The 23,464-nt window shown below is 37.8% G+C and overlaps 3 protein-coding genes and 1 long non-coding RNA gene across 5 annotated transcripts; 1 reads left to right on the top strand and 3 right to left on the bottom strand.

The window, feature by feature from the left end:
- Positions 1–747: 747 nt before the first annotated feature.
- Positions 748–5,655, bottom strand: LOC116308382 (putative phosphatidate phosphatase). Of its 2 annotated transcripts, XM_031718787.2 has the most exons (6): positions 5,279–5,641; positions 4,571–4,683; positions 3,688–3,889; positions 3,412–3,469; positions 2,775–2,951; positions 748–1,685 (listed from the first exon to the last, which is right to left on the bottom strand). In XM_031718787.2, the coding sequence occupies exons 4-6, from the start codon at positions 3,466–3,468 to the stop codon at positions 1,566–1,568; spliced, it is 354 nt and encodes a 117-aa protein (XP_031574647.2). In that variant the 5' UTR covers position 3,469; positions 3,688–3,889; positions 4,571–4,683; positions 5,279–5,641; the 3' UTR covers positions 748–1,565. The 2 variants fall into 2 exon arrangements, with proteins under 2 accessions (XP_031574647.2, XP_088886455.1); XM_089030329.1 differs by lacking the exons at positions 748–1,685; positions 2,775–2,951; positions 3,412–3,469 and having other exon boundaries at positions 3,748–3,889; positions 5,279–5,655.
- A 653-nt stretch (positions 5,656–6,308) lies between these two features.
- LOC148910964 (uncharacterized) lies at positions 6,309–6,921 on the bottom strand. Its single transcript, XR_016119892.1, has 2 exons — positions 6,613–6,921; positions 6,309–6,533 (listed from the first exon to the last, which is right to left on the bottom strand). It is a non-coding gene; the product is annotated as an uncharacterized LOC148910964 (long non-coding RNA).
- An 8,671-nt stretch (positions 6,922–15,592) lies between these two features.
- Positions 15,593–17,756, bottom strand: LOC148910963 (uncharacterized). The gene is made up of 5 exons (XM_089030486.1): positions 17,373–17,756; positions 16,938–17,011; positions 16,743–16,834; positions 16,297–16,406; positions 15,593–16,201 (listed from the first exon to the last, which is right to left on the bottom strand). The coding sequence occupies exons 1-5, from the start codon at positions 17,754–17,756 to the stop codon at positions 15,821–15,823; spliced, it is 1,041 nt and encodes a 346-aa protein (XP_088886612.1). The 3' UTR covers positions 15,593–15,820.
- A 472-nt stretch (positions 17,757–18,228) lies between these two features.
- Positions 18,229–22,534, top strand: LOC148910962 (uncharacterized). The gene is made up of 3 exons (XM_089030686.1): positions 18,229–18,664; positions 19,720–19,945; positions 22,531–22,534. The coding sequence occupies exons 1-3, from the start codon at positions 18,229–18,231 to the stop codon at positions 22,532–22,534; spliced, it is 666 nt and encodes a 221-aa protein (XP_088886812.1).
- Positions 22,535–23,464: the final 930 nt, after the last annotated feature.

The raw sequence follows: 23,464 nt of genomic DNA, 5'->3' as shown, positions 1-23,464 counted from the left end.
ACATGGTGGTCAGTGTTTGACCATCATTTGAAGCAGATAATGAGATTCAAAGACTTTTATCAGCTGATTGAAACCCAGCAATAGAATTCTTTCTGGTTGACAGCACATGGTGGTCAGTGTTTGACCAACATTTGGAGCAGATAATGAGATTCAAAGACTTTTATCAGCTGATTGAAACCCAGCAATAGAGTTCTTTCTATTGACAGCACATGGTAGTCAGTGTTTGACCATCATTTGAAGCAGATAATGAGATTCAAAGACTTTTATCAGCTGAGTGAAAACCAGCAATAAAACTGAATAAATACTGAGCTGGATTAAGTGAAAGTGACAACATGAATATACCATCTATGGAATAACTCTCTTTATTCCCCCTCGAGACCCACCTTTGCTATATAATATTCTTATGCATCTGAGCAACAACTTACGTTTGAAAATATTTAATTTGATTTTATTTAAAGTGCTATTGTATTATTCCAGTTGATATTTATATTATTTTCTCAAGCTGAACAATTTTTTAACTTTTGATTGCTATAAGGATTTTTAGTGATTTTTTAGTGAAAAAAATAAAATTCAACAATGTCTCTGTAGAATGTAAAGTTGAAGGTGTTATGGATGCACTAGAGTAGAGTGTATGCCATATATCCGTGAAACAATATATATCTAGTTAGGGTGATCATGGGGACTGGATTTTGAGGAAGTTTGCAAACAACAACACAGGGATCCCAGTTTAGATAAATGTGACAAAAATAGAATCTGGAAAGTAGATCATTTATTGAAGATAATGGTTAGATGCCAACAACTAAACGTGTTAAGAATATACGAAAACTGGAAAATCTTTGTTTTCCAATAAAATTCGACTAGAGTGACCACGTGAAAGACCACACCCTGCTTAGACTTATTTTATTTTATTACAATGTTCTGTAGTCATCATTGCTGTCCATGCTTGTTGTGGCCTTCTTTGGTGACTACTTTCCTTGGTGACAGTCCGTTAGCCAAGAATGTATTACAACCGTAACTATAACTTGGCCTGGCACACTCGAGCACCTTTTTTAACATATCTTTCTTCCCTTTTTCCTTTCAAACATCCCTCCCCCCACCACACACACACACACACACACACAATTCCTGGATTCGCCCCCTAATATTGCTGTTTAAAGTCATATAAGTAATGTTATGAAGGGGATACGATGCCACTTAACAGTTATTTGAAGACAGGTTGGTTTAATTTGTTGCATGTGGCGCACCAAGCCCGAACTGCACTATGGGTGATGTGAATTCCATGGGCAAAAGTTCACAACGATATGGAATTTCGTACATGTTTTCCGGCATAATTAGCTTTGTGCTGACACTTTGTTATTTACATATGAGTGTCACACATTTAAAGCTTTGTAAGCAGCACTTTATACAAGATGCAGCGGTTCAAGATGTAACATGCCCCATGCAACAAAACCTTCACCAACCTTTGAAACAGCTTGAAACAGCTGTAAATGCCTCATATATGTCTGATACAAAGTTATATAGTGGACATATTAGTTTGTTAGTCATTCTGAGTTATAAGGGAAGTGTTACTCCATTTCTTGCTTAGTAACGCCCAGTTTGACTTCTTCGTCTTCGTTTGATAAAATCGTGTAAAAACTTTCTGGTTTGTCATCTTCATGATCGAATAAGTGTATCACCTTGGTGGCCTGAAGATGGAAACGAAAGTCAAGACATTACATCATGGTTTCGATCCCTGGACTCGCAATCCGGAATATGTGCGAATATAGATAGTTGCTTGATAGTTCTCTCATATGCTTTGTGGGTTTTGCTCCGGTTTCTCTGGTTTACCTCCCACCGCAAAATTCAACCTCGATATTCTAATTCAACATGGAACGTTGGCCACTTATTTCATTTGTGTTTGCAAACACCACCCCACCCCCACATTTCCTTGTCTTTAAACCGCAGGCAGCCTTAGTTATGAATTAGTATTCAAGCAAAAGAAAATAATGGATAGACTGTCTGCGTGTGGTCAAATCGGTTGCCCTCAAAAATCGTTTATCTGCTAATGCAACAAGGCATTTTACATATGGTCAGTTTTTACACTTAGGAAAATAAAGCTCTTGTTCATCCACAGGTATCTTCGTCCCAAAGCGCTTTATATCAAGAGAGCATAAATAAGAGAGGGAAACTTCTTAAAAACGCGCTCACCATGTTACTTCCCAGTTGGGCTATTTTTAGTAACCGGATGCAGTTGAAATTTCGCCTTACCCCTCTCCCGTGCGTCATCAACTTGCGCGCGTGTGCTCTTCCTGTTTATTGTTTTGATCGCCATTTGATCGCTAAAAACGAAATGGAAAGAGAGAGCGCATGCAAGTTCATGATGAAACAGTAGGGTAAGACGAAAGGAGCTCCTTTGCTAAGACGAAATTTAAACCGCATCCGCTTACTAAAAATGGCCCAACCGGGAACTTACATGGCGCGCGCATTAATAAGACATCTCTATTAAGAAGTTTCCCTCTCTTATTTATGCTTTCTTGTTCATGTAAATAACATGCTACACGGGAAAGATTCTACTGTTCCATTGAATATAGCTGGCATTGGCTTGTGGTGAGTCAATACGACTCACCACGGATAACCAATCCGACATTATCGACATCATCCTGAATACGACAGCTCACCTAGAGCGCGCGGGCGTTTTGGCGCGAAACTTCCCACCTAAACCACAGGAACTCCGTAAACAAAAGCCAACTATTTATTCATTTAAAGCGTTCCATATAGTCCATGTCTATACTCACCACAAACCAAGCAGCAAAGGCTCCAAAAATAAATCCCCCCAAAACATCGGTCCAGTGGTGATAATAGTCTCTTATCCTAGATAGGCCAACAGCCAATCCAAGAAGGAGAAGAATAGACTGGAATAGTGTTCTGAGTAGCTTATATTTACGCAGGCACACAACAGCTTGGAGGCAAATCTGGACGAAGGAAAGGGTTGAAAAAACTGTAACCACGGTAACTGATAAAATGACTAGATATTAAAATTGTATCCGTATTCAAACTTGATAGGCGACAAAACGGAAAGCTTTAAACTTTGACGGTAACGCATGCTGATCTTATTTCAATACATGCATCGAGAGTTCCCTTTTTGACCCCTTGAACATGCGCTCATAAAGCAGTAGTACGAAACTCTTAATGAGTTCGGGTTTTATTCCTCAAGTTTGCCTTAGAGACCGCGTTCCACTTGGTCAGCAAGCATCGAGGTGTCAAGATTGGGCCCCCAGCAGTTTTTAGGAAGCGCTCAAAACTTGTATTATTCGTTCGGTCTTCTGTGTTTTGTTTTTCTTCGGCTCGCTCGCTAAACGCGTGTTTGTTTGTTCATTTCATTCATTGTTTCATAAACAAAAAGAGAGTGAGAAATTAAGAGAAAATACTTACAGCTATAAAGACCAAACAGTAAGCTGAACAAGACGTGTGTCCTGAAGGGAAAGACATCCTACAAACGAGAACAAATATCATTATCATCACAGAACTAAAGTCATTTTTTGCATCCAGCAACACTCTCATTGAAATTTTAGAATTGTTTTCGTTCCTATTCCCATTCCCATTCCTATTCCCATTCCTCGTCCTCCCTAGTCCCTTATGGTAAAAGCAAAAAATATTTTTGGAGAAAGAGGGAGGAAGAAATTTTGCTAATTTGATTTCAAAACCTGCCTTGCATTCTTGATTTTCAGAGGGTCGCCCGTACAGACATCAGCTGTAATATATCCAGTACTGCAGTTGAACAGGGCTGCGTTGGGTTTGCACACAGCAAGAAAATGAGGTCTCAATCGACCAGTGAGGACTTTAATGATATCGGTGAAGCGGTAACAGTATTGCCATGCCAAAACCAAACATGGCCATGCGATGTAACATCCTGTGAAAAGAATGCATTGTGCAGTAAGTCAACCAACATGGCGAGTGCGATTAGCCTTTCCGAAGGTTGACAGAGAAACGGGTCGAGATGGCACTGCAGTTCACCTTAGGACTGTTTTAGGGGAAGAAACAGACGCCTTTTTGAAAATATGTTTCCTTGATTATTCTTCTCTTATGCCCCGTCCACACGTATCCGGAAATATTTGTATCTGCAAATTTTTTTTTGCGGATACGAAAATGTTCGCGTCCACACGCAGCGTATTCGAATCGTTTTCGGATCGTTTTCACTGTCCACACGTATCCGTATTCGGAGCGTATTTCTTAAGGTTAGATTTTGTTAAATTGTTTAGGAAAACCAATCTACTGTCATTTTAATCCTATTTATTGTTATTGCTATTGTTATTTTCAAACGGTGCGGAACGCGGCTTAGAAACCAAAGCTTTTGCTTCTCATTAACTATGGCTTGGCAGACTGCTTGAAAACCGGTGCAACTTTCCGGCAAAAGCGGATACGCGTGGATGAAGTCGAAGTTGATTCGAAATTACAACGCATAGATGAGATATTTTTTGAAAACGAAATAAAACATTCTCATCAGTTGATATTCAGATACGTGTGCCAGTAAAAGGTACCTTAGTAACGTATTTGTTCGTCATCGCAGTCCCAATTTTCCTGAATTCCTTACCTTATGATGTAAATCGGTACGACAACTGGACCAACTTTCGTTCCATCGTCTTCTGTCTTACCGCCATTTGACTTTGATTTTGTGTAGTGGTTTCCAACCTCGAGCGCCATTATCTGAGTAATAGGAAATAATTCATGAAAATTGAACTATAGGATATTGTATAATGAAAATTATCGTTACTAATTTTGCATAAGCATGTGATATAATTTTAAAAAGAAAACCTAAAAGATAGCCAAGAAGCTATATCGTGGATAAGTCCCTTCAATTAGCCGATACTGCGAATATGTTTTACGCTGTGGCTGTTCTTACGGTAACCGTACGCCGACTTGCAATTTCTCTTCGTATGGATATTTAAATATTTTGATAGTTTTTTAAATATGACAAAAATATATCAGAAAGCAAGCATACCAGCGAATTCACTTCGTGGCTGAGTTTAGGGTTAGTGTTAGGTTGAGGGTTAATGTTGGGAAAGGCATGGTAAGTCATTTGGTGCCAAGGGTGCCGTGTTCAAATCTTGCCTGCCATTGAATTTTTTTTTCTAAGTGAAGAGAACCAAAATCCAACGCTAATTAAATATCCGTACGAATAGAAATTGCAAGTCGGCGTACGGTTACCGTACGAATAGCCACTGGCTATGTTTTATATATAATTGAAGATAAACTAACAAAACGTTTTTACTAGAAGATTCAACAAGTGTACAGTTCTTACCATTGCCAAAGATAAGATTATTCCAGCGGATAAAATCCCCGTGAACGACAAAGACTCCTGCCCATATGGTTTCATGATGGATTCATCGTCGCAAAAGAATCCTCGCTTGAACGGCCGGACGCCATTTTCAGTAAGGTTTACATACTCGTTAAAAACAGCATCAAAGATGATAACTCCAAAGAAACAGAAGATTTCGATGGAGATGCATAAACAGCTTGACATTGTGCTGGTGATGCTTTTAGCTCAGAGATGGTATATGTACATGGCTTGTTAGTCTGAGGATCAGCTCGGGCTCTCTTTAAATATGCAAATTTTTTTTTTGTAGTTTTGTCAAGAGTGCATCAAATTTGAATTTCTAAACAGCTATTAAGCCAGTGTGGTAGAAAAGCTCTTTGACTTCTCGAACAAGTTTTATGAATTCAAATTTTCTTCTTAACGTAAAAATATAATTGATTCAGCAATTTTTGTTTGTGCATTAAAATAACTAAGAACTTTTCGTATTTTCGAAAGCTTTAATGCTTAAAAAGCATCAAGTAAATTGAATTGTCCACAGGGAGCCCGGCTTTGGGATTTGTACATGAATAAATGAATCAATAAAGTGCTTTGGGTTTCCTGTGTTGAGATTTGAAACAAGACGCTGATACGTTGAATTTCCGGTAATCGTACTACCAGTAACTTGATAGCAAATTAACGTAACACATCAGTGTAACGCACGCCCTAGTATATGGTAAGAAAGAGAGAAGGGCTGAAACTGAATTTGAGTACCTATTTTGAAACCGCCTTTAAAATAATTCGCCAGGGTTTATTACCAGCAAATACAGCACCAAACGATCACATGACAAATAAACTTGACGACAGCATGTCCTATTTATAGGGAATATTAATCTGTGACACACAAAACAATGATATTTGTAAGCCATACTTTAAATGTATGTGGACCAGTGGTTGATGGGACCAGTTAGCTCTACTACCGTGACCTCTCTGGTAAATATCCGCTTTCAAACAATAGACTTTGACAGATTCATGACAGTTTCATTGAAATGCAGCATTCTATTTTTATTGTCCTTTATATTATACATAGGTTCGTTTTCCGCCTCGCTCTAAACGAACTTTCTGGCGTACCACAGAGGGGAAATGTCCTTTTTCTTTATCAGGAACTCCATTTTCTTTCCCCAGAACTTTGCAGAACATTTCAATTAACCTTGATAGTGGAACCTGGGATTCCGCTCCAGATACAGAAAAGTTTTTCAAAAGCCTGAAGAAAAAAATATGAGATTTTAAATCCTGACGACGAAATTAACGGTCAAATATTTTGAAAAATATACCTTACTCACCATAACATAGAGTATTGTGCTCCTTGAATATTTGATTTGTTTTCATTTGATTCCAGATTCTGATTGCCAGCACTCGTCATGTTGACATTCAGACTGCTTTCCTCTAAAGCTCATTAGCACTGATCCCATCAACCGCTGGTGCACATGTAACGATAAACTTGCCTTGTTTCAGCCCTTCTCTCTTTCTTACCATTTACTAGGGCGTGCGTTACACTAATACGTTAAATTTGAATTATAAGCTGCTCTCGAATTACTTACATTAATCTGCTATCAAGTTACCAAATCTCAATACAGGAAACCCAAAGTACTTTATTGAGCTATTTATCATTGGCGTCTTGTTTCAAATCTCAACACAGGAAACCCAAAGCACTTTATTGATTTATTTATTCATGTACAGATTCCAAAGCCGGGCTCCCTGTGAATTGTCGTGCATGGTTGATTGCCCTATTTCACTTTGACGTCACATCAAAACAATCTATTGTTCAAAGGCAAAGGATCATGGTCGTCGGAGGGGGTCAAATCAACGCAAATTCACCGAAAATTGTTCTAAAATCCGTATCAATCCACGAGCCAGCAAACGCTCAGAACATTTTTAGCACATATTAACACATATTATATCTGAAAACCAGGCCATTTTAGATTAAACTGTTTCGCTAGGAGCAAACTGTTCCCGACAACTTGTTCCCGACAACTCGTCCCCAACAATTCGTTCCCGACAACTCGTTCCCGACAACGCGCGACCCCTATCGGCTTCCGTACTCTCCCCTGTCAGTATCAATGCTGATTCCATGCGCGGACAAATTCTAAATTGTTAGTGCGTAATAGTTTTTATAAAGTGACCCGAATGGTCTACGAGTCAATGCGGGCCGATGAGGCCGAACTGACCGCCTTATTTCAAATTTTTTTTCATTTCTGAACTTTTTTGAAACATTTTTCATTGCTTAATTTCTGTTCTTTTCTATCTCAGTCATCAGAGCACAGGATCTGTGATAGATTCGAAATAGATTAGTAGAGTATTCCACGTGCCCATCCATCACATGCATGATTCGTTAATAGCACCATACGATTAGACGTACTATATAAGGTATGCACGAGTTTTGCAAGCCAGCATGACTTCTCACTTCTGTGAAACACTGTAAACCATTCCGCATAGTAGAGTATTCCACGTGTGCATCATCACATGCATGATTCGTTAATAGCACCATACGATTGGACGTACTATATAAGGTATGCACGAGTTTTGCAAGCCAGCATGACTTCTCACTTCTGTGAAACACTGTAAACCATTCCGCATAGTAGAGTATTCCACGTGTGCATCATCGCATGCATGATTCGTTAATAGCACCATACGATTGAACGTACTATATAAGGTATGTACAAGTTTTGCAAGCCAGCATGACTTCTCACTTCTGTGAATCACTGTAAACCAATCACAAGTAGAGTATTCCACGTATTTCTTGATAGCACCATATGACGATTGGACAAAATAATGTGATTGACATAAGAATATCAGGTGATCAGGAGTTGTATAACTTTGCCTAAGTTCAGATTCTTCATTCACAGTGCGAGCTTAGTTGGAACAGTTTGTTGAACATTGGTAAGTTTGAAAATCAAACCCTTTTATTTCAAAACATTTATTAACTTTCTTGTGAATAATAATCTTTAAAAGTAAAATTCTAGAAGAAAACTTATATCTAAATAAATATTTCAAAAAATTCAACCGATATTCTATGGTATTGCAATGCAATATTTTCAAAAATATCTTCGAAATCAAGCTTCTTGTCACTCTAGCTCTCTTGATTTGGATGAACCAAAAGCTTTTTTTCGCCGCCGTGAGACTTTGTTCTTAGCCAAAGTCAAAGAGAGAGGTGGTTTTAAAAGATAGTCAACGTGCAAGTTTTTAAAAATTAACCAAACTGCACTTTCAAAACTTATGATATAAGTTTGCTGTTCGTACCGGTTTAAAAACTACATTTGGTTTAACAATGAGGACCACGTTTAGCATGTGAAAACGAATGTTATTTTCACGTATTGACCGTTTAATTAACTAAAGAAAAAACTTTTCTTGTAGTTTTATAGCCACGTATTGATACAAGCTTGTCTTATCTTCATTTCAGGTACATTGCCTCAAGCAAGCTTCACTACACATGGTCAACTATAAAAGAGTAACTAGAGTTGACACGATGATTCTTGAGCAAGTTTTAAAAACTGTTTCTGACCCAAAACCAAAATTTCATTGCTGGCACATTCGAGTTTACGTTTCTCTCTACTTGCTCGAGGTATCAGTGTCTTGTCTTTATGAAGGGGGTTCCTTGGTCGTTCCTAAATCAAATATGGAACATTGAAAAACATTTCTTTGACTTGCAATAGTCATTCCAAAACATTTTGTCCATAAATTTTGGCTTTTCATCTGACTATCTGACTAAGTCAAAATAATACTAGGACTAGGTCTAGGATTAGCAAGGGCTTTGAGTATACGAAGCCCTAAAAATATAGATATAGGTGAAGCTACCACGTGTAAGTTTAGGTGGGGTTTAGTGTTTTTGACTGGCATTTGCCAGGGTCAATTGGCCAATTCTAGGTTAGTTTTTCAATCAGGCAACGCTGGACATCACTGGAGACGACCTGATGGAGACGACGACCTGGATCAACAAATCTATTCAATACGTCTTGTTTGATTTAAAATGGAGGATTTGTTATTTATTTCTTATGCAGTGCTGGTCGGTTTTTTCATCTCACACACCATTAAAACTGCGCCTAGGGTTTAGTTCGGTCTTTCGGTTCTAAGATTAGCGCCGGCCATGTATTATGTGACACAGGTGAACTGTCACTTTTTCTCTCCACGATAGCGAGGGGGAAAGTGACTGGTTGCTTGGTTACCTGCAACATCAATAACTTTGGCACAGTCAAGGTTTGACCAAAGTCTTGTTTTTGGGTTCCCTTTTGTCGGCTCTGGAGTCACGAACGGAAAAGGGGCGCGGAGCAGGCAAGAGGGACCTGGGAACTGGTCTTGGATTATGGAAAATTAATTGTACCATTCTCGTACCATCTAAATTTAAGATTGGCTTTTTGTTTACTAGACGGTTAAAAATTGAAAAAATTGGCATTGCTTCGGATTAACTCATTTTTATTCTGCTTTTCTTTCTTATTCCTTATCTTCGTTCTTTCCTTCATTTTTCTTCGCGAACAACAAACCTTGGCTACACACGTGTCATTGAAATAACCGATCCTCCAGAGCTTCTATTAGTACTAACCTCGTTCACCGAATGTCGCGACAGTATCTTCGTATGATTGATGTTTTTTTTTTGTGGTACTTCGTCGTGGCATTCAACTTGTCTTTCAGTCAACACAAGAACAACCAAACTTGGTTGCGAGCCCGCGATAGCTTGAATCAGTGGTAGCTTCTTAGCCTAGGATTTTCTAGAATTTTCTATCATTATAATATTAATTATTATTATTATTATTAATTATATATTGATTATTGTTGTCTTTCAATGTTTGATTCAATATTATTATTTGATACAAATATTGATAATTGTTCACAGCAAACGTGTTCAATTCTCTCCTGTTGTTTTGTTCTCAAAATACGGGGCTCGAAGATTTTTCTTTTTGAAAAACAATCGTGAAACAGGATTATCATCTAAGGTACTTCTTTGCGTTATGTGTCTTGTTATTTCGGCCCGGCTTTCCGCATTTCGATTTCCATACGGCTTTCGCTAGGGTTGTATTTGGAAATATTACATAATTTAGCAACTTAGTTTTCTAAGTTGACTTCAAATTGACTTTTAGGAATAGTAAAATCGTGTTTGGTCTGTGAGTGAGTGTGCTATTCGTCTAGTCAAACTGTAGTGTTCTCAACATAACTATAAGAAGCTTCGATATCATAGTTTCAACATATCTACAAATGGCTGAGATTTTCCTATCTTACTTTAGATACTAGAATATAGTGAAAACTAGAATATAGTGAAACTGAAATTCATTCATTTAAGTGATTACAATTTGTTGATATTCATAACTATAGATTAAAGTCAACACTGATTGTATAGGTTAATTTTTCATTGCTGCATGTAACTAAGAGAAGTACAAAGTAATAAAGCTATGGTTAATAATTACGATAATTATTATCAATTATTATTATTGATTTATTTAATGGTCACAATTGACAGTAAAGTCATCTTGTGTTGTATGGTAGTGGGTTCTGTGAGTTCATCCAGTTCAAGTGGATATTCCCGAGCCAATGGTTGTAAGTATATCACGGTAGGGTTTGTGATCCTATCTTTAATGAGCTGCTGACACAGCTCGCTTACTTCTGTTGAGATCTCGTGGAATATCTACCCCCTTTTCGATTCAATTTCGGCTATTTAAATTTATTATGAATACTCACTCTTACTTCAAAGAGTAGTTTGTATCCAGTTGTACACAACTCCTATACTTTCGACAAAACGCATTTTTTCATGGCTGTAAATAAGAGTATATATACTAATAAACTTATGTTTTTTAAAATAATTTGTGATAGTTTATCAATAATTTCATCCTGTGTTGTATGGATGTGGGTTTTCGGGATCCAGTTGGATATTTCTGAGCTGGTGGTTGTAAGTACTTTACGGTAGGGTTTGTGACCCTATTTTTAATGAGCTGCTGACACAGCTCGCTTACTTCTGTTGAGATCTCGTGGAATATCCAGCGCCCTTTCGTCTTCTTGTCGGCGACTCAATCACTCGTACAGTTTACACAGGTTTTTCAGTATCTCTACACTACTTTAAAAAACACGAAACTAACAGTTTTGTTTCAGGATTATTAAACTCTTTATTTCTCTCGTTTCAAAAATACAGTCTCTGTGCTCCATTTAAGTTTGTCTAACTTCTCCCTTTCAGGGTTCTTTATACTAACCTTTCTCTTTTCTCGTTACAGATGAGAATTCAGTGTTTTTTTAGCTACGCATGCGCATAATTATATTAATTTTTGGTGGTAAAACGACTTTTAAAAATCTTGTACTATAACTTGCAGAAAAGCTGAATAACAATTAGTTTTTCAAGTTGTAAATCGCCGTTGTCAATAAAGTTCTAGCAATTTTTGGTTAGTTAGATTCTTGTATAGTTTACTGAGTGATTGACTCGTGTTGTAACCGAACATTGACTAAATAAAAATCTCCGGGTTTTGTTTTGCATTGGTTTCACCTTGTGCCTTTAGTGGGTCTCTTTGTGTGCTCCGATCGTCTCTTCTTTTTAGACCAATTAACTATACTAATTTTTGACCTCCATTCTGTTTCAGGTATTTACTAAAATTCTTTTTTATACTCGTTTCAGACTAGGAGAGACTATAGTCACTACTCTGCACCCGCTATGCTGAGCTGTACAAACCATTTCTAAATAACAGTCCCCTTCACAGTTCCCGGCGCCATCTTGAAAGGTAGCCGTGCCTTTGCATCGAAACAAGACAAACGGTGAGCTTGCAGAGTTCGTCCCGCTTCGATGCAAAGGCACGGCTACTTTTCAAGATGGTGGAGGGAACTGTGCAAGGGACTATTCTTAGTTGAACCGTTATTTAACGGTTGTTTTTCTCGTGAAAGTGAACTACTGTGAGTTTAACTAGTACTAATTCCATATTTCTTTCCTTCTTTTCTTTCTTTTTGTCTCGATTTAAAAAAAATAGAAACCAGAAGCTTATCCCACTTCAGTACTTGCGCTGCTCATGAAGACGTAACCACAACGCGTACACCTATAACACCACAGTAAACAATTTGAAATTGAATTACGCTTAAATTCCAAACCTTTTCATTGGAAATCAAAGTTCTTTTACATTTCCAGGTTTTCCCTTTGCCGAACAGAAGGCCGAGATTCCAGCTAACATAAGACGTGTGTGACCCGCACTGCACCGATATCTGTTATCTATGTAACCATGACAACGGAGTACACTGGGAATTTCCAAGTTAAATTTTCCTTGCATGATGTCCAGACCCTTTTTAATATTAACTTTGGATTATTATTATTATTATTATTATTTTTACAGTGTAAAAGGGTTTTGTGGACCTTGCAAACCGAGTTTCCAGCTGCCATTATTAGAGGAAGATATCAGAGGCTGCCTTCAAGAATACCTGACTAAAACATAAACTAAAGTCTGTAACCTTAAACAAAACCAAAGCAAACTAATACAACAAAATCTAAACTTAAAACCAAACTTAACTCTAGATTCATCTAAACTAAATCATAAAAGTGGAGATATTAAACGTTAACATTAAACCGTAGACAAACACTAACTCTAAATCAATGAAAATCGAAACGTTTGTTGTATTCTTTTTATATATTTTATAGGTTGGCGTACCGTGGTGTGACATGGGAATTGTTCGTCGAGCACCCCAGTGTCTTGTGGAATGCAGTTGCTCACTTTTTTAGACTAGGATGTATCATGCAACTTAGGTTAATTATGGTTAACAGTGTTTAAGAAGCAGAGACGAGGCCTCGCATCCTTTGTAAAAACGAGTGATGTTAATTTCAGTAATTAAAAAAATTCAGGCTTAAAATCTCGTTCTTGTGATTTCTATATATATTTGGCTTAGAATAAATTCTATACAGTTAGATTTTAAAGGTGTTTTTAAAACGACTGTGGGCTTTTGCCATTTTAGAGAGTTTTAGATTCACGTTAACGGGAAACTACCCTGGTGGTAGAGTCTCAGTTAAGAGAATCCTTTTTTCAAATTGCCGTATTTAAGAGTATCCTTTAAATACAGGAAAACTTTGAAAATGTGGTTACGTTTGCCGTCTACCGTCTTGACTGAACAGGTGTGGCCTGTGAACGAGGCTCTCTCCGTACATTGGGTAGGGAGGGGTAACTGGGGATAGGGAGGATTTGGGAGAGGGAAGGGGAGGGACATTGCAGATTGTTGATAATATGTATCGAAATGGTTTAAAGAGGTTTCATCTAAGGCTCGTAATTTACCTATTGTATTAAAATGGTAGACTTGTACCCAGTCGTCACTTTTTTAATGCGCGCGATGGCTTTTCAAGGCTTTTCCCTTGATGCACCGCGAACTTACTAAACCCTTCCCATCAACCACAGCTTGAGATCAATAAGAGAAGAGAAACGACCGAGTACGAGTCTGGGAACGTATATGAGTGGAGTGGATCCTCTCTTTGAGTGGTAGAGGCCAAACACTATATCCGAGAAACGATACCGTACGTATTATCCATTCCGAGGTCGAGGGAAAAGACTGTGTCAAGACTATTCTCGGCTAAGCTACGCCTCGGCATTTGAAAATCCACTCGGATTTTGAAACCCCAATAGAATACAGCAACTCGTATTTGAAACAATACATAGAAAGCATTTGATTTTGATGGTAGTTGGAACAATATGCGAAACATCACACTCGACGAAAAAATGGATTTGTCATGTAGGCAAACATATAGACAAATATATGGGCAAATATCATATTTGACTAATAGTAGACAATATTTGCCCAATGACTGTATATGATATGTACCTACACATTTATCCCATGGGCACAGATGGCAAAGTCCGTATGGCCCAGTAAAATCCCAAACGGCAAATATATAGCAGATATCATATCATCCATACATTTACCCGGTAGTAAATGTGAATGCTCATTTGATATGTGCACGTATTTGCCCAGCCCGTATATGTGTTTTATGCCTTACGTATACCCTGTATTTTCCCAGGCCGTATATGTGATTCATGCCTTACATATACCCTGTATTTTCCCAGGTCGTATATGTGATTCATGCCTTACATATACCCTGTATTTTCCCAGGCCGTATATGTGATTCATGCCTTACATATACCCTGTCTTTGCCCAGGCCGTATATGTGATTAATGCCTTACATATACCCTGTATTTGCCCAGGCCGTATATGTGATTTATGCCTTACATATACCCTGTGTTTGCCCAGGCCGTATATGTGATTAATGCCTTACATATACCCTGTCTTTTCCCAGGTCGTATATGTGATTTATGCCTTACATATACCCTGTGTTTCCCCAGGCCGTATATGTGATTTATGCCTTACATATACCCTGTATTTTCCCAGGCCGTATATGTGATTTATGCCTTACATATACCCTGTGTTTGCCCAGGCCGTATATGTGATTTATGCCTTACATATACCCTGTATTTGCCCAGGCCGTATATGTGATTCATGCCTTACATATACCCTGTATTTTCCAAGGTCGTATATGTGATTTATGCCTGACATATAACCTGTGTTTGCCCAGGCCGTATATGTGATTAATGCCTTACGTATACCCTGTCTTTGCCCAGGTCGTATATGTGATTAATGCCTTACATATACCCTGTATTTTTCCAGGCCGTATATGTGATTTATGCCTTACATATACCATGCGATATGCTCTGACCGTATATGTGATTAATGCCCCCTTAATGCCTTAGATGTACCAGCGCGTCTTAGCCATATTTGCTCAGTTGAATTATGCTCATCATATTTGCTAAATTTAACTATGTTATCAGTCTTCAGCTATTGTCACTTATGGCAGGCCAAAAAAAATAGAAACGATATATGCCGTGACAACCACCTCATACTTTAAACATAGCTAACCTATGTTAAGAAGCAGGAAAAAAGACATAAATCATACTGAAAAATTTTTATTGTGAATTTCCTTTTCTTGACGACTGATTAACTATGAACAATTTGTTAACTACAACTAATTGAAAATGCTAGTTCTGTAAATTAATTATAGGTGTTTGATTGATCTTGTGACAGAATTTGTGAAAGAAGATCATAATATATTTAGTTGTCAATCGATCTTTGGCTTATGTACGATTCTTTTTAGATATTCTGTAGTAGTACACTTCATTTATAACTGCAAAAATTTAATTAAGGACACCGAACGTGGTTGGGTTTCTACGAGTTTTATGAATTAAATCTTGTGTCACTGTTCCTCCGTTCCTTTGGCCTGATTTCTAGGGTTTTCGTTCTTCTTTCGATTATTTGAACATTATACTTGTTTACTTGAAGAAATCCAAAGGTCAATAGGCTTAAATAGCCGCTGCTATACCGTTTGACCTTTGGATTTCTTCAAGTAAACGAGTATAACGTTCAAGTAATCGAAAGAAGAACGAAAACCCTAGAAATCAGGCCAAAGGAACGGAGGAACAGTGACACAAGATTTAATTCATAAAACTCGTAGAAACCCCAACCACGTTCGGTGTCCCAGTGCCCTTGATTTGATAAAAACCTTTAGGCTCTCAATGCCCATTCGGGACCTCCAGATAGCGTTGGGCGTCTTGACGGCTCTCCGATTTTCCACTTCAAAAGCATGGTGAGACTGCGCTCTGACAGCCTCCTTTTTGCTTTTCGGTCCATGCTTTCCATGAACTGGTTAGCTAGGGGGCTTCTCCATGCCAGAGGGTGTTTTATTAAAACTTTACTCTGCTTAGTAGGGCCCCCTTCGTTATCAGAGCCACTGTCCGCTGTATCGTCATCAGCCTGGTCATCCGCCTCTGACATCGACTCCTCTGATGACATATACTCCAGTTTCATAATTGCCTTGACTTTCTCTTTGTCCCCTGGTGATAGCGAGGTTGACAAGTCCGCTGCCTTGGATCTGGATTTTAGGAGCTAAAAGAAAAATGAAAAAAGAAAAAGGAAAAACACCGTCAGTCAAAGTTTCTTATTAAACAAAGTCATAATCGTTGCAAATTCAGTTTACTCACATTTTGTTTTCTTTGTGTTTTCCGCTGCATCTTTTGATGCCTTCCAAGGGCCCCTGAACGCTCTCTTTTGTTTCTCTTTCTCCTCGTCAGAAAGTGACTTTTAAGGGCAGCTGAAATTATATCAAGTACCCATATATTAAAACTTGAGACAAAATTTGTTAGAAATGTTGGCATTTGGCCGACAATTACTCCTTTAGCATCCATTTGTTTTTGCTTTGTTTTGTTTTGTTTCGTTTTTTTTTTTTTTTTTTTTCCATGTTATTTTATTTCAAACTGCTTCCCCTCCCTTCGGCATTTGAATATTTCTAAAAGGATTTCGTTACCCCCTCCCCCCCCCCCCCCCCCCGACCACCACCCCCATCCTTTGTCCTCACCCCTCCCCCCCGGGTTAACTTTGATAGGTGCATAAGGCCTTTCGCACTTCGTAATATAAAATACATAAATACCTTCTAACTCGACGGCAGAGACATCCTTATGAACATTCAGAACTCTATCCCTTATTGCGTTATTAATCTGTTCGTTGACGTCATCTCTGAAACTAATTAGGAAATACCATATTTGAGTGGTAAGTGGAAACTTAATATGGAAAGTAACTATGGATGATTCAGACAATATCATTTTTATTAAATTTTCATACTTACGCTTTAGTAAAATCCCATATAAGAGGGTTTTCTTCCCTGTCCCGTAATTTCTTTGCTACCAAGCGTACTTCAGACTGTAATAACATAATATAATTCATTAAAATCATAAGATGTACCTTAAGTTATTCTTAGACATAGTAATAATGTTTTCATTATTTTTATGGCTGTGATTGTATAATATTGGGGAAAAAATCGAAATCAAATCAATTCCTTTACAAAAAAGGAAATTATCATTATCATTCAGTGTCTTGTTATTGGAAATCAATAGTAAAGTTTGGTAGCATTAACCACTGCCATGGCGGGTTTCCCGCCAATTTTAGTATTGCATAAATTATACCGCTACATAATTATACCAACTACTCTTCGCGCCAAGAATTCCCAGTAAAATTATCAATAAAAATAGCTTGCTTTTTTAAATATTGCCACTTTACTTACTGCAACAGCCTTTGAGACAGTAATCTTGGTCTTGCTGTTGTCCTTATTCTGCTGGCTTTCTTTTAAGGCCGCTAGTATTTGGCGGTTTTGTTCTTGCAGTTCTTTAAACTGTTTTACAATCGTTTCGAAATTTGAAGAAATTTCTTCTTTTTCGCTGTCGGGGTCAACGTTCTCATTCTCGCTTGTTGCTTGCAATAGGCGATTTCTGTGTTCTCTTAGCACATCCTCGTTACCACCACCAGGGACAGAGGGAATAAGTATATTAAGCCTTTGAGAATTGGCGCCATTTTCAGTATGTCTACTCGTACTGCTTGTACTGGTAGTTGCAGTAACAGAATGGATTGGCATTGGGCGTCCTGGTAAAGGTGTAGATGTTCTTCCCATTTTTTGATCGCGACGAATGAACGCAATTTATAAGCAAAGATATAGAATGTGCGGGAAACTAGATGACCGACAGAGTTTGTTACCTGTTTGTGACCAAAAGGCGAATGAACGAATAAGTACATCCACTGAACAAATCTACCCCCTATCTATCACGGCGTATCACGTGACTTGTGATGACATATACGTTCATATAATGAAGTCTAATAATAAAAAAAGGAATAACTGTCTTATAAAAATGCTGAAGTTGTATCCAGGATTCATGTTAAGTAATATATCTATTATCTTAAAGCTATTTGCTCCATTTTATAAAGTTATGAAATTTTTTCTAAAGCCTAGATTCACGAAATATCATTGCAATAAACTTGATTAGCTTCTAGCTCTAAAACCATCGTACCATTATCTGCCGCCAACAGTGACAGCTCTAAGGAAAAGGGTGCGGTAATAAAGATCCGGCGTGCTTTTGTCCAATGGCATGTGGTTGATGGACGTGGAACTTTATTACGCTGGAATATGGCTTTTAGTCATTCAAAATGCTTGGATTTTGAGTAATTATCCCAATGATACACACCGTCTTTTTAATTATATAGTTCTGGAAAACAAAATGTCTTCTGCGATGTCAAAGCGTTATCATTGCTTTCATTGTAACGAAGATCTACATTACAGAGTATTTTGCCGTCACAAAGAAGAATTTTATGATCCTTTAACAAATCAATGGCAATTACAGCGGAATGACGACGAAGACTCAAATGATAGTATTTTCACTCACGAGATTGACGGCCAGAACGACACTTCTTCTAATGACTACAGCGAGATAAACGTTTTGGACCAAACTGATCAAGACTCCTCTGATGTGCCAAATACAAACCAACCATCAAGTGACGAATTCTTACCAGCTACTTCACAAAAAGGTATTGATGTTATACGTTTATTTGATGATTAGATTATATAATCTTTAAATGTTAAAGTCAAACTGCATATAGATAAAAGACTGAATCTTTAACAAGCGGCTGATTTGCACATGATCTAGCTCCCCTATTGGATTTACTACCAAGCATTAGTGTTATTGAAGCGAGATTAAGTTAGAGGTACAAATGATTCTTTTCTATTTCTATCTTAGCCTCGTTTTCACCGTTACTTTTAAGAAGGGTGCATTATTAAGTAATCGGCTTATGGTTGCCATCAAAACCTCAGTGTTCATTCAGAAAGGTTCATTCAAAGAGTTTATAAAATCATAGCTAGAGATAACTCATTTAAAACGCCAAAAAGAATTTACTATGTTCAAATGGATATTGCTGTACATTTTCGTCTCCAAATCAATTCATGACTGTGGTCATCCTGAGATAGCATGGTATCCGGCAAAACATGTTTGTCAAGTTAGAGAAATACAATTATAAGTAATTTATTTAATATGTCTCTTGGGTTTTTTATTTTCGATTTATCATTTTTCTTTCACGAATTATAAATTGTTGTTTTGCTGACTTAGAAATTTATATTTTATTTTCAATGGAAATCATTTATTTTCAGAGCAAAATTTGGGTCAAAATTATGCATTTAGGGACCGGTCATTATTTAAGTTGGAGGGGGGGGGGGGGGAGTGGGGGGGGTGGAGGAGAAATTGTCAGTGAGGCAAAAAAATTTCAAGGCCCCCCCTTTGAAGGCATCCAAGTTTATTGAAAACCCCCCATGGATTGTAGTAAAAAATTTAAAAATTTTCCCTAAAAGTCATTTTTAAATTCCAAGACCCCCCATTTTTCACTAGCAAAAATTTCAGGCCCCCCCCCCCCCAATTTTTTCTCCCCCCCCCCCCCCCAACTTAAATAATGACCGGTCCCTTAGCCCATGAGGTTTTTTTTACTGACATTTTTTTTCTAGTATTATAATGGTTTCAGACTTTATCTTATACTATGTTGCAGTTATGCAATGCCGAATGAATAAAATACATCGTATTTGCTTATGTTTAAAGGAGACGGAATATATAACTTTGAGGAAGAAGATCAAGTGTTTTGGGATGACAAGTCGGACAGTGAATCTGACCATGAAGAGATAAGAGGAAATGAAAGAAGGAGATTGGTTGAAACTTGGGATATTGATATCGAAGACCTAGAAAGAGATTTTGAACAATCTAGTGCAGAAATAAGCGTTGCCGTCGAAGCAAGTTCCCGAGTGACCCTTATTAACTATATTGCCTTGTTTGTGTGCTTTTGGTCTGCATACTTTTCTGTACCAGACCGAGGCATTGATATTCTCCTCGCCTTTTTTAAAGCGATTTTTCAGGTTTTGTGTGAGCTTTCGCCAATCATTTTCCCAACCGCAGTATTGGTTTTCCCGAGCTCCTTCAAACTCTTGAAAAATTATCTTTCTTTTAAAGATAAGCATTCAGAGTATGTTGTTTGTCCGAAATGCGACACCCTATACCGTTTTCAAGACTGCATAACAACAAGATTCGGGCGTGTCATTGCTAAACCATGTTCTCACATTGCTTTTCCGAATCACCGTCAATTGTTTCGCCGCACACCTTGTGGAGCGGAATTGCTTAAGGAAATTCGTTTGAAAAATGGACAGACGAAATTGTACCCACGTAAAGTTTATTGTTATAAAAGCATCAGAGAGACTCTAACTCACTTTATTAAGCGACCAGACTTTGTACAAAAATGTGAGATTTGGAGAAATCGGAATGTACCGGATGATATTTTAGTTGATATTTACGATGGCCAAGTGTGGAAAGATTGGCAATATTTTAACAGCACTCCTTTCCTTGCCCAGCCTAATAATTATGCTTTTATGCTGAATGTTGACTGGTTTCAGCCTTTTAAGCACAGTGTCTATAGCGTTGGAGTCATATATATGGTCCTCCTAAATCTTCCGAGAAAAGAAAGGTACAAAGAGGAAAACGTAATAATAGTTGGGATAATACCTGGTCCACACGAGCCCAAATTGAATATCAATACGTACTTACAACCACTTGTAGCCGAATTGAACTTATTGTGGCACGAAGGCATCCAAGTTCGGCCTCATGGGAGTAGAACAGCAAGATGTTTTCGAGCTGCCCTCCTTTGTATTGCTTGTGACATTCCTGCACTAAGAAAAGTTTGCGGTTTCTTAGGATGTACTGCTCACCGAGGGTGCTCAAAGTGCACAAGATTTTTTCCCGGAGATTTTAGTAGCATGAATTTTTCAGGTTTCGAAGATGACAATACACCAAGGACAAATGAAGAGCACCGAAGAGAGGCTCAGAAAATACTCAATGCAACAACCGCTGATGAACGAAACCAAATTGAAACTTCCACTGGAACAAGATATTCTGAACTCTTACAGTTGCCTTACTTCGATTGTACTCGTTACCATGTTGTTGATCCTATGCACAATTTGTTTTTAGGGACAGCAAAACATTTAATGAAAAATGTATGGCTAAATGCTGAAACGCCAATTGTTTCTAAAGAAAATTTGAATAAAATCCAGGAAAAGGTAGATGACGTCAAAGCACCATCATTTATTGGGCGTCTCCCGAAAAAGATATCAACATCGTTTGGAGGATTTACTGCTGATCAGTGGAAAACATGGACTCTCTTGTATTCTGTATTCTGCATTTGGAATATCGTTCCAACAGATGATTTGGAGCTGTGGAGGTTATTCGTATTGTCCTGCTTTCACCTTTGCTCTCCACTTATTACAACTGAAGAGCTACAAGAAGGACATGATTACCTAGTGGAATTTTGTAAATCGTTTGAAAAAAGATATGGAAAGGAACGTGTTACGCCAAACATGCATCTACACCTGCACCTCAAACAATGTATTTTAGATTACGGGCCTGTATATTCATTTTGGCTTTTCAGCTTCGAACGTTTCAATGGGATTTTAGGAGCGTTTCGAACTAACAATAGATCTGTTGAAATACAAATCATGAGAAAATTTCTCCAAAAGCATGAACTAAGAGATATCCCTTTACCAGAGAGATTTCGAGAAACTTTCCAACCAGTATTTCAACTTCTTCAGGAGGCACAACAAGTAGGAACACTTGGCGAAAGCATCCCATCAATACCATCAACACTTAATCTTTCAGTTGGTCAAGTACTACGTTGCTAGAGTGGAGCAATATGAATGCATACTCATGTTTTTCACCTCGATCCATTGATGTTCTTGATGATGACTATACAGAATATCTCTTTAAAGCTTATGAAACAATTTTACCTCAACACTCGGTCATTGAATGTGTTACCGATACGTTTGAGAGAGTTAGTACCATTGGATATTCGGGGACAAAGCTAGGGTCCTCTGACTCTAGACTGGAACGTTCTTCCTTCATTCTTGCAAGTTGGTGTGGCCAATATAGTGGCAGTATTGAGACCGATTCATTTGACTTGCGCCCCGGTGTTGTCGATTTCTTTCTTAAACAAACCATTATAATTGATGGCAAGCAGGAATCATTGTGTATGGCAAAGGTTCGATGGTATCAGCGACATCCAGAAAGACACAGGATTGGCAGACCACATGAAATTTGGTGCAGAAACTTGTTTGAAATGGAAGGGCCCTCTACATTCATACCCATACAAAGGATACACAGCCAGTTTGTTGCTGCTTACGATGTTATTGACAAAGAAAGAGTATTAATTGTTTGTCCTTTACAACGTAAATTGTACGGATGATGGAGATGACAGTAAAGTATCATCCAGGAAAAATATTCAAAGCTATCAAAAATAAACTGTTTGAACTGTGCATCAGTAACTAGATAGTCAAAATGAAAATTGAATGAATTATTTGATGACTTTAAAATTAGATGAATTGAAATAATTATGAATGAAATTGCATATATTGCCAATAAAAAAGATGAATTCATATGTTTAGACTAAACAAAATTGATGCTTCAAATAATATTACAGATGTTAGCGGTTTGAAATGCAGCTCATGAGGTTAATGGGTTAATGAGTTTTCTTATTGTCACTGGAAAAAACGCATATACGACTTACGCATATTATAAATACATCGTCCGCGTATTTTCCTGTGTGTATCAACGCATATAACCTCTCCTTCATGACATCAAAGCAAAACAATGATTGAATTAATGTGGTCGCAACATTGATGTCATGCGTTAGGAGAAAAAATTGACACATATGACTGAGATGGACCTGCATGCACTCCCCCCTCGTAAGTCGTAAAAACAAGCCAACATCCATTATAATTCAGTTGAAAAATTATTGATTTGTTTTGAAAAGTTTTGATTGCAATGAATTGAAACGGAAACCTCACATCGGATATACTCAGTTTGGGGTATTGTATTTGCTCCCCAGGTAAATATGGGGCAAAGCCTAGTGCAAAGTTGATTTCATATGTGCCCTTCATTTGACAATAGGGCAAATATAGGGCAAAAACGGTTATCATATATCCCCACTGGGTAAATGCGTCTAAACTAAGGGCAAATATATAACATATTTACCCATGTGTTCAGATGTATGGCAAAGCAATGGCAAATTTATTAGAAATTTACCCCGACCTTTGCCTGCATAGGCAAATGTATGGGCAAATATAGAGCACCATATTTGCACAACATTTGCCAAGTGGACATATGATGACCAAATCCATTATTTCGTCGAGTGTCAAGACTTCAAATCATTTGGAAACCAAACCCCGCGACTCTATGCTTTATATATTTTCTTCGTGTTTGCCCCCTCGGCATCCCATAATTCATGATGGTCGTCGTATCAGTAAACAGG

This window comes from Actinia tenebrosa, unplaced genomic scaffold (assembly GCF_029948245.1).
Source record: "Actinia tenebrosa isolate PJP-AT-01 unplaced genomic scaffold, QUT_ActTen_1.0 PGA_scaffold15__27_contigs__length_11533743, whole genome shotgun sequence".
NCBI lineage: Eukaryota > Metazoa > Cnidaria > Anthozoa > Actiniaria > Actiniidae > Actinia > Actinia tenebrosa.
This window is presented reverse-complemented; position numbering and strand designations above follow the sequence as displayed.

What these genes read in the sequence shown, in the direction of transcription:
- LOC116308382 (XM_089030329.1), bottom strand. Translation starts at nt 5,500, where the DNA reads ATGTCAAGCTGTTTATGCATCTCCATCGAAATCTTCTGTTTCTTTGGA. An exon ending in TAATCTTATCTTTGGCAATG is followed by an intron (nt 4,684 to 5,278) that starts GTAAGAACTGTA and finishes CCTATTACTCAG; the next exon opens with ATAATGGCGCTCGAGGTTGG. An exon ending in GTACCGATTTACATCATAAG is followed by an intron (nt 3,890 to 4,570) that starts GTAAGGAATTCA and finishes TTCTTTTCACAG; the next exon opens with GATGTTACATCGCATGGCCA.
- LOC148910962 (XM_089030686.1), top strand. Translation starts at nt 18,229, where the DNA reads ATGTGGTTGATGGACGTGGAACTTTATTACGCTGGAATATGGCTTTTA. An exon ending in ACCAGCTACTTCACAAAAAG is followed by an intron (nt 18,665 to 19,719) that starts GTATTGATGTTA and finishes TTATGTTTAAAG; the next exon opens with GAGACGGAATATATAACTTT.
- LOC148910963 (XM_089030486.1), bottom strand. Translation starts at nt 17,756, where the DNA reads ATGGGAAGAACATCTACACCTTTACCAGGACGCCCAATGCCAATCCAT. An exon ending in ATATGGGATTTTACTAAAGC is followed by an intron (nt 16,835 to 16,937) that starts GTAAGTATGAAA and finishes TTTCCTAATTAG; the next exon opens with TTTCAGAGATGACGTCAACG. An exon ending in AAACACAAAGAAAACAAAAT is followed by an intron (nt 16,202 to 16,296) that starts GTGAGTAAACTG and finishes TTTTTCTTTTAG; the next exon opens with CTCCTAAAATCCAGATCCAA.